This window comes from Meleagris gallopavo, chromosome 1 (assembly GCF_905368555.1).
Source record: "Meleagris gallopavo chromosome 1, MGAL_WU_HG_1.1, whole genome shotgun sequence".
In the NCBI taxonomy this organism is placed as follows: domain Eukaryota; kingdom Metazoa; phylum Chordata; class Aves; order Galliformes; family Phasianidae; genus Meleagris; species Meleagris gallopavo.
The window spans coordinates 116,910,418-116,927,568 of record NC_139404.1 but is presented as its reverse complement, the minus strand read 5'-3'; the positions used below and the strand labels follow the sequence as shown (position 1 = coordinate 116,927,568).

Sequence of the window (17,151 nt, the reverse complement as noted above, 5' to 3'; positions counted from 1 at the left end):
AGGTTATTCAGCATTTTGCTGAGTAAATTGCCAGAAGAAACACTGCAGTAAACTCATATCCCATACAACCATGATCTGGAGAGAAATTCCCTGCCCTTCCCCTGTGCCTGGGCTGCTCCTCACAGAGGATGTTGCAGCACTCAGTTCCTGAGATCTCTTCAGCACAACAGGGCCTTGGGGACTTTTATTTTGTCAGGTAGCACAGTGCTTTTTGTTAAACCTGCTCTTTCCCCAGAGCTAAAACAAAAACAGCAGAAAAGCTTTAGCAGCAAGGTGGGTGTGTTTCTAGCAAGAGATGGCATAGCAGTGGGAGTGCAGGCTGGCTGACGGGGAACACAAGGGGTGAGCAGAAAAGTGAGGCCAGGTAAGAGTTTCTATGAGAAATGCAACATAATTTCTGCAGCTCGTTAACGTGCTAAAGCAGTTCAGAGGTGGCCTTTGCTTTTTTTTTTTGCACTGTAGATCCTCAGGACTCTAGTTCAAAAGCACTGGGTGGGAATATCTAATGCAATTTCAAAGGACAGATACAGGGTTTTTGTTGTTTTTGCTGTTGTTGTTCTTGGTTGTTGGTGGTTTTCTTGTTTGTCTATTTTTGTTTAATGAAAAAAAACTAAACAATGGTCTAGGAAAACAAAGAGAGGTGCCTGAAAATAAAGGCTTGAGAAAGAACTGTTCTAAAGTACTGTGGATGTGTCTGAGTTCAACTCAGGTACGTGAGCTACAGAGCTATGCTGAAGGCAATTTAGCAGCAGACTCCAGAGGTATAAATCTACCAGCATGATGCTAATGATGGCCTGTGCTTCCAGAGCAGAACATTTTTGCTTCTGGCTTGCTTGAAATCTAAGTGGAGGAGTCCCTGGCTATCTGCACGCACATCTGTGAATTCACACCCTAATTGGTCCTATGGTGTCTTAGAGGTCATACAGCACAGAAATGCATGCACTGGGGTGGACTTGTCACCGCAGGCATGGTGACATGATGCTGCAGCTGGGCCTCACACAGGCTGTCAGGATACATATCTGCACACTGTCCTTTCTTCTGATCCACAAGTAACTCCAGCTCCACTGAAAACCCAGTGATGCTTAAAACTCATTTAGGAGCTTTGGATAGTCACAGTTCGGTGTTAACTAATTCTTTTGCCACTTACCACAGCTGTGCTGATCTGCAGATGAATGGAAATAAGATATTTTCCCTGAATTTCTCATGAGAAGCAGCCTCTCCTGGCCTAACTGTGGGTGACTTGGCTCCTTATACTGAAATCACATGGCCAATACGTGTCCTTCAGGCCCATTTGTTTTTTCTAAGGCATAATTACTATTCCATGTGGGTTTTACCAAGCTCAGCAGGTCAGAAATAATATAAAGGCAGAGCTGTATGTTTCTGAGGTAGTATTTTTCTTTAGCTGAAATATGTTGTACTTTCCAGAATGTGTTATGAGGTGATAAGCAAGGAAGGATACGCTGTGGAGGCAATTAAATCTGGGTCCACTGTCAGAAGTGGTTTCCAGGGTGTGCTGCCCCCAAATCATACCTGAGAGATGCCTTGGAGAGCATCTTTTGGTGCAGTCTGAACCCATTCCCTTTGTTCCTTGTCCCTGCTGGCAGCTCTACTCAGGCATGTGACACTGGAGGGAGACACCTTGCCTCAGAGAGGCCAGGTACAGACAGTGGGCACCCTTGGAAGGTATCACAGAGCTGTGCATGGTTATCAAGGGTGCTTGGGAATATGCATCCATGGGCACCTGCTCTAGCCCTTGCTGTCTGGTTCAGGTCAAATCATAGAGTTAGTCTCTACTCACTTAAAAATAAATAAATTATATATGTGTGTGTGTGTGTATGTATATATTATTATATATTTTTATATAGAAAGGAAAAAAAAAGCATTGCAGAAACTGAAATCTGAGTAGATAAGAGAAATCTATTGTTTTAGTTGTTCAGCTTGGAGTATTCTTTATGCTGCTAAGATTTTGTCTGGATTGAAAGAAGACTAAAATTTGTTTACTCTGCGTGATGCACAAAGCAAGTATCATTATTCCAATTTTTCTTTATTGTGAAGCTGAGATGAAGGGATGGGGAAATGAAGGTCTCTGGCCAACCAGACTTTGGAACCCCCAGAGGCAAACAGAAGTAGTACTGTGGACAGCTGCTCCCAATCCTGGGAAAATATTTCAGATTTAAAGACAAATGTAATTATTACTCCCACCCCAACCACCTCCCCAACCCTCCACATCTTTCTACCTGTAAGCAAAAGTCTTCAATTACAGTCAACAGAAAAGCATTGTCAAGAAATCTACCCTGCGTAGCCTTTGCTTTTTAAAATTCTCATTTGCCAAGTGTTGTCTGTGATTCTAATGTTTTTCCAAACAGTTGCTCAAGCTTTTCCACATTCATCATTTCAGATCTTTTTGTTGCTGTTGTGTTTGTTAGATTGGGATATAACAAACTGTTTTAAGGTTTTGAGCATATAATTGGCTCTCTTGTTGATCCACTGAAGTCAAACTAAAACTCTCATTCAAGATTGTGAAAAGGATACATCTAATCATTTATGTATTGTGCAATCATAGAGGAAGATATTTGCTTTGTAAAATGTGTTTAATTTACAGTGCTGTGGTTCTGTTCATGGAAGACAGCATTCATGTCTGTCATATATAATGTTTTGTTCATATAAGAATAGATTCATTATAATTGTCATGCAGAGGTTACAAAATGGAAATGGAATTAAAATAAAACGGACAAAGGAATTCCTTTTCTTAGTAGAATTAAAGCATAGCTGTCAGCAGAATGAGTTTGGAACCAAACTGGTTGGAGAAAATACAAGAAGGTATAATAATTATACCACTGCATTGAACTAAGAAGTTATGTTTGTCAAAATATCACAGTGAATTTGTACGTTTATAATAGTCATACTATTTCAGATTTTCTGTTATTTAGTTTGGTTCTTTTGATAAAAATTCACTGCAGGATGAGTTAAAACTGAAAACTTAATTCCAGTGACGTTAGCATCACAGTGCTTGAACCAGTGATTGAGACTTTGTCTTCCACAGAGCCAGAACCAGAGGGACTTAGGACAGAAAAGAGTTGTATTGTGATGTGAATTATTCTTTTCTCTGATTTGTTTCTACGCATGGCTGTCCTACTCAACTTTTAGGTGCTTGTAGCTTTATGGATAGTAATAATATTATTGTGATAGTGGATATTAGGAGTAAACATATATTGCCAAATAACTGTTTGATTAGAAAATGTTGTCTCTTTTCCTTTCTTTTTCCTAGGAAAATAAAGTCCAATGTGGTCCCCTTTTAAGTTTTGAAAGGTGCCACTTCACCACTGATTGCAGTTTATGATTTCATGTGGCCTCTGCAGTGGAAATAAAATACTTCATTAAGATGTGCCCAGTCCAGCTGCCACTCAAGTCAGTGGATCACGTCCTATTGATATCTGTAATAGTTCAGTTTAGCTCTGTGATAGAAATTCTCTCTTTTACCAAGATCCATCACTATTTTCCCTTTTTTTCTATACATAAAACCTGTGATATTTATGCAGCAATTTTACCAGATGGTTCTTGAATCATCTGTTTTCAATGACAAATGAAAAGACCAGAATTGTACATAAAGGCTGAATTAATCTTTGTAATTAAATGGAACATTACTTTGCTGTGAATGATTTTAGCTTTCAGAAAGTATTTCATGCTAATTTTTCAGCAAACTGTAATTGTATTAATTTTTTAAAAATTTATTTTTAGAAACTTGAAAATGATCTTCACAAAGTTATTGTGAGTCAAGTTGATATACAGAAGATCTGTGTCAGACTCATCATTTTGCTGGGAGTGAGATGCGCAGAGATTTTTGTTTATTTATTTATATTACAGCAAGTTATCGGTACTTGGTGTTACTAGCAGGCCTACAAAGTAACAGAATTTGACTCTGATGGGCAAAAAAGGCTCTCTGAAATCTCACAAACAACTTGGTATCAAGTGAAAATTTGACTAGACTGGAGTGATGCATCGAAACTGGTGTTTGCACCTTAGCAAGTTGTTAGGTGTGAAAGGCCTTTGCTTTGTCTCTGTAGGAAACTGATCTGCAGTGCTCATACCATGATAGAAAGACATGCTTATAATAAAATCCCCACTGTGTGGAAGTCAGTTATGGATCTTCCTTGTGTAATCAGTGACAGAGAGGGCGCGCATCAGGTCTTCTGCCTTGGAGCCTGCTCTCTCTAGCCACTTGTATAGAAAATTGTTATCATGTCTTACTGCAAAGTTTGCTGCTGCTGTGCATCACCCCCAAAAGAGCCTCTCACTTTTAGTGATGGGAAAAGAAGTCTGAGGAGATGAGTTTCCTTAAGTTACCCAACAACCTAAGCTAGGCTGAGTGCTGAACAGTAGCTGGAGCAAATACCCTATCACTCCTTTTCTTCCTGTAATGTGGTTACTTAATATGTGAACTAGTGAGAGAAATCAAATGAGCCTTTAAACTATAAAAAGTTGTGTGTGATGCAATTACCACATTGTTGGTTCCTATACATTTGTCACATTTCATTTGCTTTGCCCAAGTGTATGCACACTTCCTGGAAGGCTGATCTTTTAAATGCACTTTTAATCCTCTCAGGGGGAAAATACTGACTTGATTATCGAAGAACAAGCCAGTCTTAGCAGAGCTTTTTACTTTCTAGTGTTTTATGAATAAGGAGTCTTCAAATTAACATTAAGTATTATTCAAGTGAATAGAAAAGTTATCCAAGGAAGCAAGAAATTTCCAACATGCAAACTTAGAAACCCACTTTTAGGAAGATGCTTTCAAACTTATCTGCTGTGTAGATAAATTGGGCTCCACTCTGGGCTTAGCTGAAAGGGTTTGGACCTAACAACAAGGATATTGGGAGAAATCTCAGTGGAGCAATTCCCAGGGATTTTGAAGGGCTTCCAACATCCGCTCAGGAGTTTTGCTTTGGCTATAGGTAGCAGTCCCCTCCACCAGGAGCCCCACATCCTTCCCTGTTGGCAGCAGGGTATACTTGCTGATGTACCACAGCATCTTGGCCTGGTGCCCGTGCTACCTTCCCAGTGGGCTCTATGGGCTCTATGGGCCTAGACCTCATCCTGGTTGGAGCCAGTTGGTTGGAAACAGTCCTCTAGAGGGACATACTTTGTCCTTCTGATCAAGTAAGCTTGTACCTCTCTTTCTCCCATACCAGCATGTGCTACGTGGTTGAGATTTTGTCTGACCATGGGAGAATACCTCAGCAGGAGGTTTGGTTGACTCGTGAATAACATTAGGACCAATTTGAGACACATTTCTTTTGTGGGAGAAGCTATATAGCAAGATATAAGTTGCATGAAACAATCTTGTAGTGATTTGCCTGCCATCACCTCTTGCTCTTGCTTTAGATGTTCTCAAAAATGCTCCTAAACGATGTTATTCATTTGTGGCATTCCCAAAAATGCCAGCACCATAAGCTTTGTTTCATAATGGTATTTTAGTATGTACATACGTTTCGTGATAGCAAATTAACTTGATGTGTTAATAACAGGGTGCTTTTCTGAATCTTTGTTATCCTATGTGACTGGTGGAACATTCATGAAGGCACAAGAATTGCGCTGCTAGTAAGTTCTACCTTAGTGTTTAGTCAGACTTCTGCAATGCATATCATGGTAAGACTTTCTAAGTAACACATACAATAAAGTAATACTTTTCCCTAAGTACATATTTAAAAAAATACAGACAGATTTAGCCATTATTAAAACATCAGAGTACTAAGAACAGCATTATTTTCTGAGTTACATTCAAAATACTCTGAGACAAGCTTTGTTATTTAATAGGTATTTGTTATTTAATTTATGTTGACTCTATAGCATAGTATCTCAGTATCATATGACAGTTTTTCCTCATTCATGGAAATCTTAAGCTTATAATATCAGTTGTCAAATATGCAAAGCAAGAATTTGTGTAACTCATCAAGTGAGCCTATTACACCTGAAGTAGCCTGGTTAGGAGAACTTTTCCCATCTTCCTTTTCTCATACAGCAGGGCCATGACAAGACTAAACAATTTAAATACAACTGAAATATAAAATTAGTATTAAATAATATTATGGACATGATATTTAAGTCAATTTACATCACACCTGCTACTAAGGAGCCTGGAGGAGGAATCATCCTTATTCTTAAAAATGTTCGGTTAAGGAGTGGGGTTTAAAAGTGCTGAAAACTGGCTCCATGCTGCTTCTCTCACTGGGCTGCCTGGCAGAAGAAATAGATGTGGCAGATATTCCACAAGGACTCCAAAATGTCCACGTAGGAAAGGGAAGATGAATGTGTTGTGGTCATACCAGACAGCTACGACTGTGGGTCTGGGGGCAGTGTCCATCTCTACTTCTTTGAGCAAAAGAGTGCTGCCAGATCCAGCCTGGCTTTGTAGTCTTCTTTACAGCCAATGAACATGTGAATCTTTTTCTTTCATTTTGAGGCCAGTCTAGAAAGTGAGAGGATACATAGTATTTCAGAAAAAACAATAATGTTCTTTTATATGCCTAAATTCAATCAACAATTTTTGATTGACAAAGTACTGAGTAAATCATGATTGAAATGGCATTGTACTGACAAAGTTAATACTTTTTGCAAGTTGCACTCTAAATTGTTCTTAAAATATTACTGTTCATTATATAAGTTAATTAAATAGATATAATGTAAATACCGAAGTGTTAAGGGTCAATTAAGTAGATTCAACTTAGAGTAATTCAAATGATGACAGGAAAACATGCAGAACATTTGAGATTCACTGAATTTGTTTAAGCAGCTGACTAAATAGAAACTAAAACTGATGAGTTTTGCACTTTGCTTTATCTAGGCTAGTGTAACAACTGGGACTGAAATACTGAAAATGGAAAAGGAAATTTTCCAGTCTCTTGCAAAAGTTCTGTCAGCTAGACCTGACAGCACCATCAGCAACAAAAAATAGACACTCTTGATTACATACAAACTTGCAGATGAATTGTGCTCTCCTCTCTTTCCCTTTTTTCCCCCTCAGGCATTTAAACTATCTTGAAAGGCTGCTGTACCTTCTGGAAAACTGAGAAAACATTCAGCTGAGAGTTAATTTGGCTCATTTCATATTTCCTGTTCAGCATTTGTCTTCCATTGTGTCTTTTTTTCACTGGGGATATTTGCATGACAATGGGATCTTTCTTACTTAAGAGTTCATCTGCTCCTGCTGCTAATTTCCCACCTGAAGTTGTAATCTTCTATTTGAGACATCTTAATTATCTCAACCACAATTAATTGTGATGTCACAAGTGGAGGATTATGACTTTAGGTTGGAAATGAGATTGAGAAATTGAAGGAGTTTCAAGAAGCTAATAGGTTTTTCTTCTTGAAAACAAAATAGAAGAGAATTTTTGTTAAACTGAGGCAGACCCTATCAGCTTTCTTACTGTTGTGGAACAAACGATTCTAATTCTTGCTGCCTGTGGTCTTCATAAGAGGCTTTGTTGTATGAGATGCTGTGGAGGTGAAAAAAAGGGCAAGGATTTTATTGTGGAGAAAAGGGGACCTTCCCTTGACCCACCATCCCGTGCTGCAAGAAAGAAGCAGAAGACGGTGGGCAACCAGAGAGATCCAGGATCTGCTTGCAGGTAGAACGCAGTGTTGGTATGACTCTTGTTTGTTTAAAACTCAGTCAGTTTGTTGTATTTTGTATCTTGCAATATTCACTTGTATTTAGACATTTGACTTTCCAGACAATATTTCCAGAAGAGCTTTTTGTGAGGGATGGAGGAAATCCCAAAATATTTGAGAATACATTAAGTTCAGCTTCCCAAAAACATATGAAGTGAAAACTTTGTACTACCCTGATCCATCAGAGCTTTAATTTATTCAATGGCTTTATCATATTTCACTTCTTTGTATATCATCTTATCCTTTCATATTCTTCTGCTTTTCCTTTGGAAATATACTGTTTTCACAGCAATGCACTGTGTCTGGGTGACCTGCTGCTGTTTTTGTGAGGCCGCTGCTAAAGTTGTTTATATCTTTATGCTATGATTTATGAATTGGCAATGCTCATTTACAGCTGCTATGAATTCACACCAGCATGTTTACACAGATTACGCATAAACACTGGGACCAGTTCATCACTGAAAAGGAAAAAAACAAAGTCAAAGAAAAGCTAAGTGTCTCACTTTAACACCATTAATGATGTCAGCAAAGGCTAAAGGCTGTAAATTAGAGAGCTGAAAGAAGAGAATGAACTAAAGTTCAGCCATGTGGTTTGAGGAAAGTAAAATGTCCATCAGAAAAATGTTCACCCATCCTCAGATGTAAAGGGAAGTGATCATCAATGAAATCATTGGTTTGCTCCTGCTGGGATCCAGGCTTAGCCATATCTGTGAAATAAATATATTTTAACACTTGGATGTGTACCAGCTGCTGGGCCACTGCAAAATGGCACATTGTCTGAGGCCTTTTGGAAAACATTGTAAAAAGAAGCATTTTGACCACTTGATTATCTCAGTTACTGGTAGAGAAGACCAGCTGTTAAGAATAAGATTTTTGTTTTCAAACAGATTGCTGTAATTCTGCAAAAATTCTGCAGGTGTCAACAAACCCACTGTGATAATCTGACCACGTTGCAAAGTGAAACTCATTTGTGATGCTGAATTTACCTTGTAGGCAAGTTGGTTTGAAGTTAAATCAAGATGCCTTCAGAGAGACATAGTACTATGCAATGGAAAATAATGGAGACAAAAAAAAAAGAGAAATGTTTATATCTGCCAATTCTTTCTTTCTTTCTTTTTCAAAGGCAAAAGCAGTTATGGCAAAAGTGGGTTACCCTCAATTTATAATGAATGACACATATATTAATGAAGACATCAAAACAGTAAGTGTCAGACTTGCAGCTTTCTTCTTTTACATCTTGGGACCATTCTCTGCTCTCTTCTATTGCTGTTCAAAATCAAAGCTTTTCTTTTGTTTAGCTCACAACTGGATTTCGGCTTGCTTGGTTGTTTTTAAGCTCTACTACATAAAAAGTCAATGATGTTGTGTTGAAGTAAGATGACCATCATGCCAGCTGGCAGTAAAATTTACCTGCGTGTAATGAACCTTCCTGCTATTAACCATTTTTCAGGTTAAAAGTACCCCAGCTTAAATGTTGTGTTTAGTTATTAAAAAAAAAAAAAAAAGAAAAAAGAAGAAAAAAAAAGTATCTCCTTAAGGTAACAGCCTTCAAAAAGCCTAGTGTGTTTTTTTTTGTCTGAATTATCACAATTGATGATTCCAACATTAGTATAGGCTCTCTGCTTTTTCTCCATGCTATGAATTTTCTAAGCTTATTGATTATCATGTCTTCAGGCCCTAATTGCTGTACAGCCCTACAATTAGACAAGCTGGACAAGGATACTGTTGGGGCCTCAATCCTGAGCCAGTATTTATTCAATTTAGCTATAGCTGAAAGGAAGATGATGAAGAATAATATATTTTGTCATTTTCCAAAAAAGTAATTGTGGCATGTGTGTGATGAATTGAATTACTTCAAGTCATAGGCAAAGTGGAACCACAAATTCAATCTTGAACCACTTAAAATCCAAGTAGGGATAGAGTTAATTTGCCAGAGAACATGAAACAATGCTGAAAGGTGGCATGATTTATTGGGGATCCTTGGAAGAGCCAACTCTACAAGCTTAGTCTTTGTCCATGGAAGAGTAGGGTGAGGTGGTGCTGTGAAGCCAGTGCAAAGAGACAGAGGATGTGACTAGCTTTGCCACTCAGGGTATGGAAATACCACAGATAAGTGGTTATATCTAGCAATAATAATAATTATTATTATTATTAATCACAGTTGGGGAAAAAAAAAAGATAAATCCCTCACAAATCCTGGTATTGCTTGAAATTGACAACAGGGATCTCAGCTGGATTTATAAAAGAGTAGAATAACTTTTTCTTGCATGGTTAGTTGTGTGTGTGGGTTGTTAATAGATGTGGAGATTTGTGGGAACATGGAACCCTATGTCTGTATGAGTTTAATGCGAGTAATGGTAAAAACCTGTAAAAACAGCAGCAGAATCCTCCAAGGGCATACTGTACAAACCATTTGCAATGAAATGTGAAGCAAACAGAGAAAAAGAGGCTTTGTTACTGTCTTGAAAGTGGTTTTAAAATGAAGTTTTAAAAATGAGGATAGACCTCTTCTCTTAAAGAGAAGAGGCTGCCTTTTAATAGCTGTAGAAAAGTGCAGTCTGCAATTCATCATTGGGTATTTCTGATTTCCTCAGCTGCATCTGCACAGGCAAAAGCTTTTCTGATATCCCAGTCGCTTGTGTAAATCCATTCACCATCCATTTTTAAACCAGTATCACAAAATATTTATTTTTTCTACCAACTGTGGAAATGTCATTTGTTTTGATCATTGTTTTGATCATGTTTTTTTTTTTTGTTTAGTTTTGTTTTGTTTTTTGTTTTTTTTTGACATGATCAAAACAAATGGAATTTATTTTGATGAAATTTTTTTTATTTTAATTAAAGTTCTGATTATTTTGTCAGTTCTTGTTTCCTTGGACGTGTTCTAAAAAATATCTGTGCTTTGCCTGTACAGCTGAAGTTTACAGAAAGTGACTATTTTGGCAACGTTTTACAAACTCGCAAATATGCAGCCCAATCTGATTTCTACTGGCTTAGAAAAGAAGTTCCAAAAACAGAGTGAGTAGTCAAAAGCTAAATTTTCATACTCTTTTAACAGTGTTTTAATTTATAGTATTTAATTTATATGATTTCATTGTAATAGAATTACAGGTACAGCAACATATTGCAATAAAAATACTTGTGGGCAAAAAAAGCAAAATAATTGTTATTCAGCAACTCCTGTGGATATTTTTATCACAGAATTGCTTTTTTCATTAAGTTCTAGATATTCCTATTCTGATGCACAATGGTCATATGCTTACAGCTTAAACTTTTAATTTAATGAAAAAAAGGAGTAATTGAATTTCAGTTAAAAGTGGATTATGTCGCAGTTAGAATTTGGAATTGTACAGCAGGGATTTATGAAATAAATTTCCTATGAATTGAACCATTATCAAGAAATATTATTATTATTATTAGTAATTAGTACTGTTAGTTACCTGCTGTTGATAGCAATGATACGAACTAAGGCATGATTTGATTTACTTATATTTATTTATTTGTAAGCCAGAGAATACAAATTGTATCACATATACAGTCATCCAATACGTGAAAGAATCAGTCTCTCTTCTTACTGGTGGGTAATCAAATCCTTAAAATGCAAATTAAAACCTAAACAGAAATTAATTATTTTAATCATGCTACTTAAAAATGACTCCTCCTGCATGGAGACCTTGAAATCAGTGCAGCTGCTTAACTCCTGTGATGCGATTTCCCTATGGCTCCAGAAATTCTTGCTCATACAGAACTCTACCTTGTTTCGGGGATGGTAGATTGTGCCAGCAGGAGAGGCACAGCCTGTGCCTGCTTAGAGTTTCATAATTTGGTATTGTTTACTTGAGGGAATGTTTATAGCTTAATTTTAATGTTGGGTTTTACCTTGTCCCACTTTTCTCTGACATTGCAATTGTTATCCCTAGTGAAACATAACAGAGTGATGAAGTTGCCCAGAGAGGCTGTGGATGCCCTGTCCCTGGAGGTGTTCAAGGCCAGGTTGGATGGGGCCGTGGGCAGCCTGGTCTAGTATTGAATGTGGAGGTTGGTGGCCCTGCCTGCTGCAGAAGATTTGGAGCTTGATGATCCTTGAGATCCCTTCCAACCTGGGCCATTCTGTGATTTTATGATTCTCTCTCGAAATGGTACACAGCAGCCCTCATCCTCTGAGCAAAGTTGAGACAGCACCAACACAAACCAAATAGATTAATGGCACGATGCAAAATGTCCCCTGTAAGGGACATTAATGGTCAGATAATCCCTCATTGTGCACCTCAGGGGCTGTAATCTAAGAACTGTCACATCGTGTGAGTAAGCTTAAAAAATGAAGGTTTTACTCTACCAAACATTACAAGATTGATTACTTCCTTGTCTTTGCCCTCTTATTTCAAGGGTTATTTAACAGAAGACCTTTCGTCACCTTTGTCTTGCCCTTAAGTAGATCTGTTCATGTCTGCTTTTGCATTTTCCTTTGCTAAAAAAAAAAACAACAGGGAAATAAACGGGACTAGTGTCAAAAAGTAGCTCATCCACTGAAAGTGGAATAAAATAGAATCAATGATCCCTTCTGCACTGTCTACATTGTAGAGGGGAGATGGGAACTCCTGGTGGGATTGCTGTCCCCAAGTGTGCATGCATACAGGCCAGGGGACAGACCATCACATCTCAATCCCAGGCAGCTCACTGGCTGGGCATGGCTGGGGAGAGACCATAGGGCCCTCTGGTCCCAGTCATCCCAATTTCGTGTTCTGCATTTCTCCTTCACCAGTACAGCTACATGCTATACTGTTTGTGGGGCCAGGGCTAAACCCACCTGGTTCTCAGCCACAGTGATTTCTCATGGGAGGTTATTCTGCCTCTACATATACTTTGGGACAGAAATGAAATCTGAAGGTGATGGCCTTAGGCTGACATCTGTTGCTGTGTCATCTGAGGTATATCAAGGCACAGGAAGCCATTGTCCCTGTTAGTAAGAATGCCAGCCTATGTTTTAATTTATTATAACAAAGAGGACTTCCATCAGTCAGAGGTACAACAAAGGTGGACTTAAAAGTATCAGATCTTGCCACATTTTGATTATCAGACTACTTCTTTTTGATGCTTTTGCTTCTCTTTTTTCTTTCTTTTCTTTCTGTATCATTCATTGAACTCCACAGATCATTGGTCTACACTGAAGCTTGGTGCTTTGTTAATAGAGAATTACCCTTTGGGATTGTTTCTGTTTTCTTTGTTTCCTCATTTCCCTAATTAAGTAGCTTTTACCAAAATATTTACATTTACATTTAGAGATAGATATTATAAGATGATCCATGCAGTGGACTGACAAATAAGAAAAAAGAGTATGTAAGGAAAAAAGCTAATGCCTATTCATTACTACCTCTTTATTATCCCCAAAAGTGAAACACTATATTCATTTAGCAGACAGTGCAGATTTCTTGGGAGTCAAAATGGACTCCTTCATCAGCATAATCAGCTATATGAAAAAATCAAAGTGTTGGCTCACTTAGAACACCAGGAAAGTACCATCAGGGGGACAGACAAAGGAGCTGAGAAGGCAAAGGAGTTCAGTAAAGAGGAATATGTGCATTTCAAAGTGGGAACAGTTATTCTGGAAATACAAGTTTTATAATCTAAGAAACAGAAAAAATGTCCCAAAATAGGAGTATTTATCACAATTCTTTGTCTTATGTTTTGCTCCCTCCTGATCTAGTGGTCACTTGGCTTAGAGCAAAAAGGAATGGGGAGGGCTCAGGTGTGGTGTTGCTCTGGCCATGGATGGAGGGATGCATGGGGACACATTTCATACCAGCTCTTGCTAAGGAGATGCGATATCATACTGGGGTGCCCAGGGGCTGGATACCCTGAAGGCAGTCACAACACTGCCTTGCATGCTGGCCATGATCCCAGCAGCTGGCTGGGGAACTGGCTCTTGTCTTCAGAGCCATCTCTTTCAAACCAGGGAGTAATGCTAGTATCGGGACAGAGATGTACAGGAGGGATTTGTGGCAGTGGCTGAAGAATATGATGCCTGAAGCAGTGCCAGTTAGATGGACAGGACTGAATAGAGGTGACAAGGCTGGAAAGGTAGAGCACAGGAGGGAGGAGAACAACTGTGAAGGCAATTACCTTAATCCAGGTAAGACATGACTATAGCAGAGGGAGGTGAAAGGGAGCATATGGAAGGGAGAAATAGAGGAGAATTGGGGTTTCACTGGCATTTAACCATCCTTGGAGCCATATTTGTTAATATGTGTAAATACTCATGTATATGTAAACAAACATCTTTTTAACAGTGATTGAATCTATGCTTCTTAACACCTATAGCATGTTTGCACATAACAAGAAGTCAGAGAACATTTTGGGCATCTCACTACATTATTATTGTCTTTTTCCTTTGAAGTCAAGAAATAATATGAAAGATTATTTCACTCAACCCTCTGTGCTGGAAATGTAGGCATCTGGTAACCCTGTCACAGGACACACAAGAAGTGATCCTGGATTTTCTGCAGGACTTATTTCAATTTTTCAATCACACACAGTTGTTTGTCCATCCTGGCCCTTGGTTTCTGCAGAGAAGGGCAGTTTTCAGATGTACTGGGCTGGATATGGTTAGGGACACCACAAAAACTGCTCAAAAAAAAAAACAAAAGCAGGCACAGAAGATGCTGGGCAGACTGTTGACTGCCACAGGGCTCTGAGCTTAGAAATCCTGTGGGTAGGCCTGCTCTGGAGAGGAGAGGCTGGAAAGAGCCTAATGGAGCCTTTTCCTGACCTTTAAATCTCAGTTTAAGCAGTGATATGGCACTGGAGGCTGGGCCCAGACTCACCATCCTTGTTGCTTCCCTAGGCCTGAGGGAAACAGATGGCAGCCTAACATAGGAGGTATTTTTATACAGGCAAATGTATAAAGTTGGCTAACAGTGTGAACAGGAAATACACTTTTGAAAGTTACCTTGAAGATGGCTTCCCCTGTAGTGGATTTTTCTTTGTTGCCTTTTATTACCTTTTGAAGAGATTTTCCAGATTCCAACTTCATTAGCAACTCTATACCAGAGTGATTTACTTACTCAAAAAGTTGAGAGAACAAACTGAAACTTCAGTTCATGCTTTGCAGAGAATTACAGAAATAAGCTTTTCCCTTCATTGTAAGGGTTCCCGGTCAACACTTTACATGATTGCCAATGTATTGCACTATGTTCTCAACTCAGGAAGAAAGATATGGTGAAGAGAGCTGTAACAAAAGCCTAACAGAGTATCTGCCTTAGTTATTATTTCAGTGAAAGATTTTTTCCACAAGAGATTTCAAATTTACAAATATCAAGTCTGCCAGGTTATGTTTTGACTGCTTGAAGTTGATAAGTAACATTACAGGACTTTGTTCATAGCTGTTCCTCTTTCACATGCTAATAAGAAATGGAAATGGTGAAAACAACTGTCTGTAATTAATGGGAGCTTATATTTTGTTATGCCTTTTCTATGCTTCTGATAATAGAGCAAATGCACTGACATTGTAACTAGATCTAGAGCAAATTCCCAGGCAACCTGACTTCAAACAGGAATGTGAGAGCTATTTCTAAATTTGCTTCACCTTAAAATTTAACATTGACAGCTATTTATTACAGCTCCTCATATATTTATTTGATATATTATTAGTTAAGGGCAGTGAAGCTGGTGAGGAGTCTGGAGCACAATCCTAAGGAGGAGAGGTTGAGGGAACGTGGATTATTTTGTCTGCAGGAGTCCCAGAGGTGACCTTATCACTCTGAACCACCTGAAGGGAGGTTGTGAGGAGGTGGGAATCAGCCTCTTCTTTCATGTGACTAGCAATAGGACGAGAGGGAATGGCCTCAAGCTGTGCCAAGGGAGGTTCAGGCTGGGCATTAGGAAGTACTTCTTCTCTGAGAGAGTGGTCAGGCTCCGGAACATGCTGCCCGGGGAGGTGGCGGTGTTACCATTCCTGGAGGTGTTGAAACGTTTAGATGTTGTACTGAGGGAAATGGTTTATTGGGAAATGTTGTTAGGTGGACGATTGAACTGGACCATCTTAGAAGATTTTTCCAACCTTGGTGATTCTGTGATTCTATGATTAAAGTCTGTCACTGAAGGCTCAGTCTTTTCAAGGATCTCACTGAAAAATGCTGGCTTTTTGATTTGAGGTGAAGTTGTTCATCTTGTCTGAATGGAAGCAGTCTCTGATATTTCTGTTCTTTTGTAGAAAATGCTTTCTAAATCTTCTTTAGAGTGGCTTGGAGTGGTACAACAGAATGCCGGAGTGCAAATATGCTCTTTGCCAGAGTGTCTAAATGTCAAACATGTAATTCAGCAAGTATACTCTGCTTGTCACTTGAAAACTCTTTCCTTTGTGACTCCTTGGTACAGCTTCCTACCTGCTCAAAAATGTAACAAATTTCATACTGAGTTGTTCCTGAGGCCTTCTCATGTAACTGTGACTTGGAAAGAACAAAGGACAATTTTACACTGAGAAAAATGAAACTGCTTTTGGTCTGTGGCTTATATCAAGCTCAGGAGACAAGATGGGCTCTGCTGTAGCAATGGTGGATCATCAAGGAAGGAGTAGCCTTGGGATAGAGATGTTGTGATGAGACTCAGTAGCTTGTCTACAAGCTACGAGGTAGGTTCGTAGGTATCAAAGTGTGACCAGTAGTGGTGTGATGTCCTTGGTTTCTTTGAGTCTAAGTGAGATGTTTCTGTAAACACATGCATTACTATGGTTAGCTCCTTACCCAGTAAAAACAGGTGTAGACTTGTACTGTTAGAGAGGCACTGTTTGTCAGTAATGAGCTCTTCAACCACTGCTTGTGGTATTTCCTGTCCTGACTGAGTTGTGATGAGCCCAGTGTGGGCCCCATGACTGCAACTGTAAAGAGGATGGAGAGGAGATCAAAGCACATCAGTCTGTTTTGAAGTGTAAGTTATCTGCCTCGGGCCCTTGATCCTGTGACTGAAAATGAGGGAACCCTGTAAGACATGCACTGTAAGACGGATTTATAAAAAGGAAGTATTTGTGGTTCGGAAGCCCTTTTCATGCTTAAAAGATGCCGTTCAAGGGAATAGAAAGGATGTTTTAAGTGGAATAAACTGACAGAGTAAGGTGGAAGTTGCAGTGCTATTTGTCTTTGCTCAAACTTCAGTGAAATCCAAATTAAAGTACTGAGTGTTTCAGATGGGTCCCTCTGAGGTCTCCTCATCAAGAAGTGACAAGTTTTTCAGAGCTACTGCTAAACCAGGAGAGCAGGTACCACTGCATAGGTGGCTAGCTGGAATCCTTAACAATTCAGCTCATCAATTCTATGAACAGATGTGAAATTAAAATGTAGCAAATTATAGCCCCTGACTTCCACCCCCCCCCCCCTACATCATAGGTATTATTTCTTAAATATTCAATTATCTCATTACATTACCCCTAATATTTCATTCCTTTATTAAGGAGGAAACAGAAAACACAACAAAATAAACAACCTCCCCTTG

At 38.9% G+C, this 17,151-nt stretch overlaps 1 protein-coding gene across 1 annotated transcript in view; it reads left to right on the top strand.

Moving 5' to 3' along the window:
- The window catches only part of PHEX (phosphate regulating endopeptidase X-linked), a 98,993-nt gene that overhangs the window by 54,929 nt on the left and 26,913 nt on the right, over positions 1-17,151 (top strand). The window contains exons 13-14 of the mRNA XM_085210819.1: positions 8,792-8,869; positions 10,583-10,686. Coding sequence (XP_085066945.1) covers positions 8,792-8,869; positions 10,583-10,686 — 182 coding nt within the window. The remainder of the gene's footprint in view (positions 1-8,791; positions 8,870-10,582; positions 10,687-17,151) is intronic.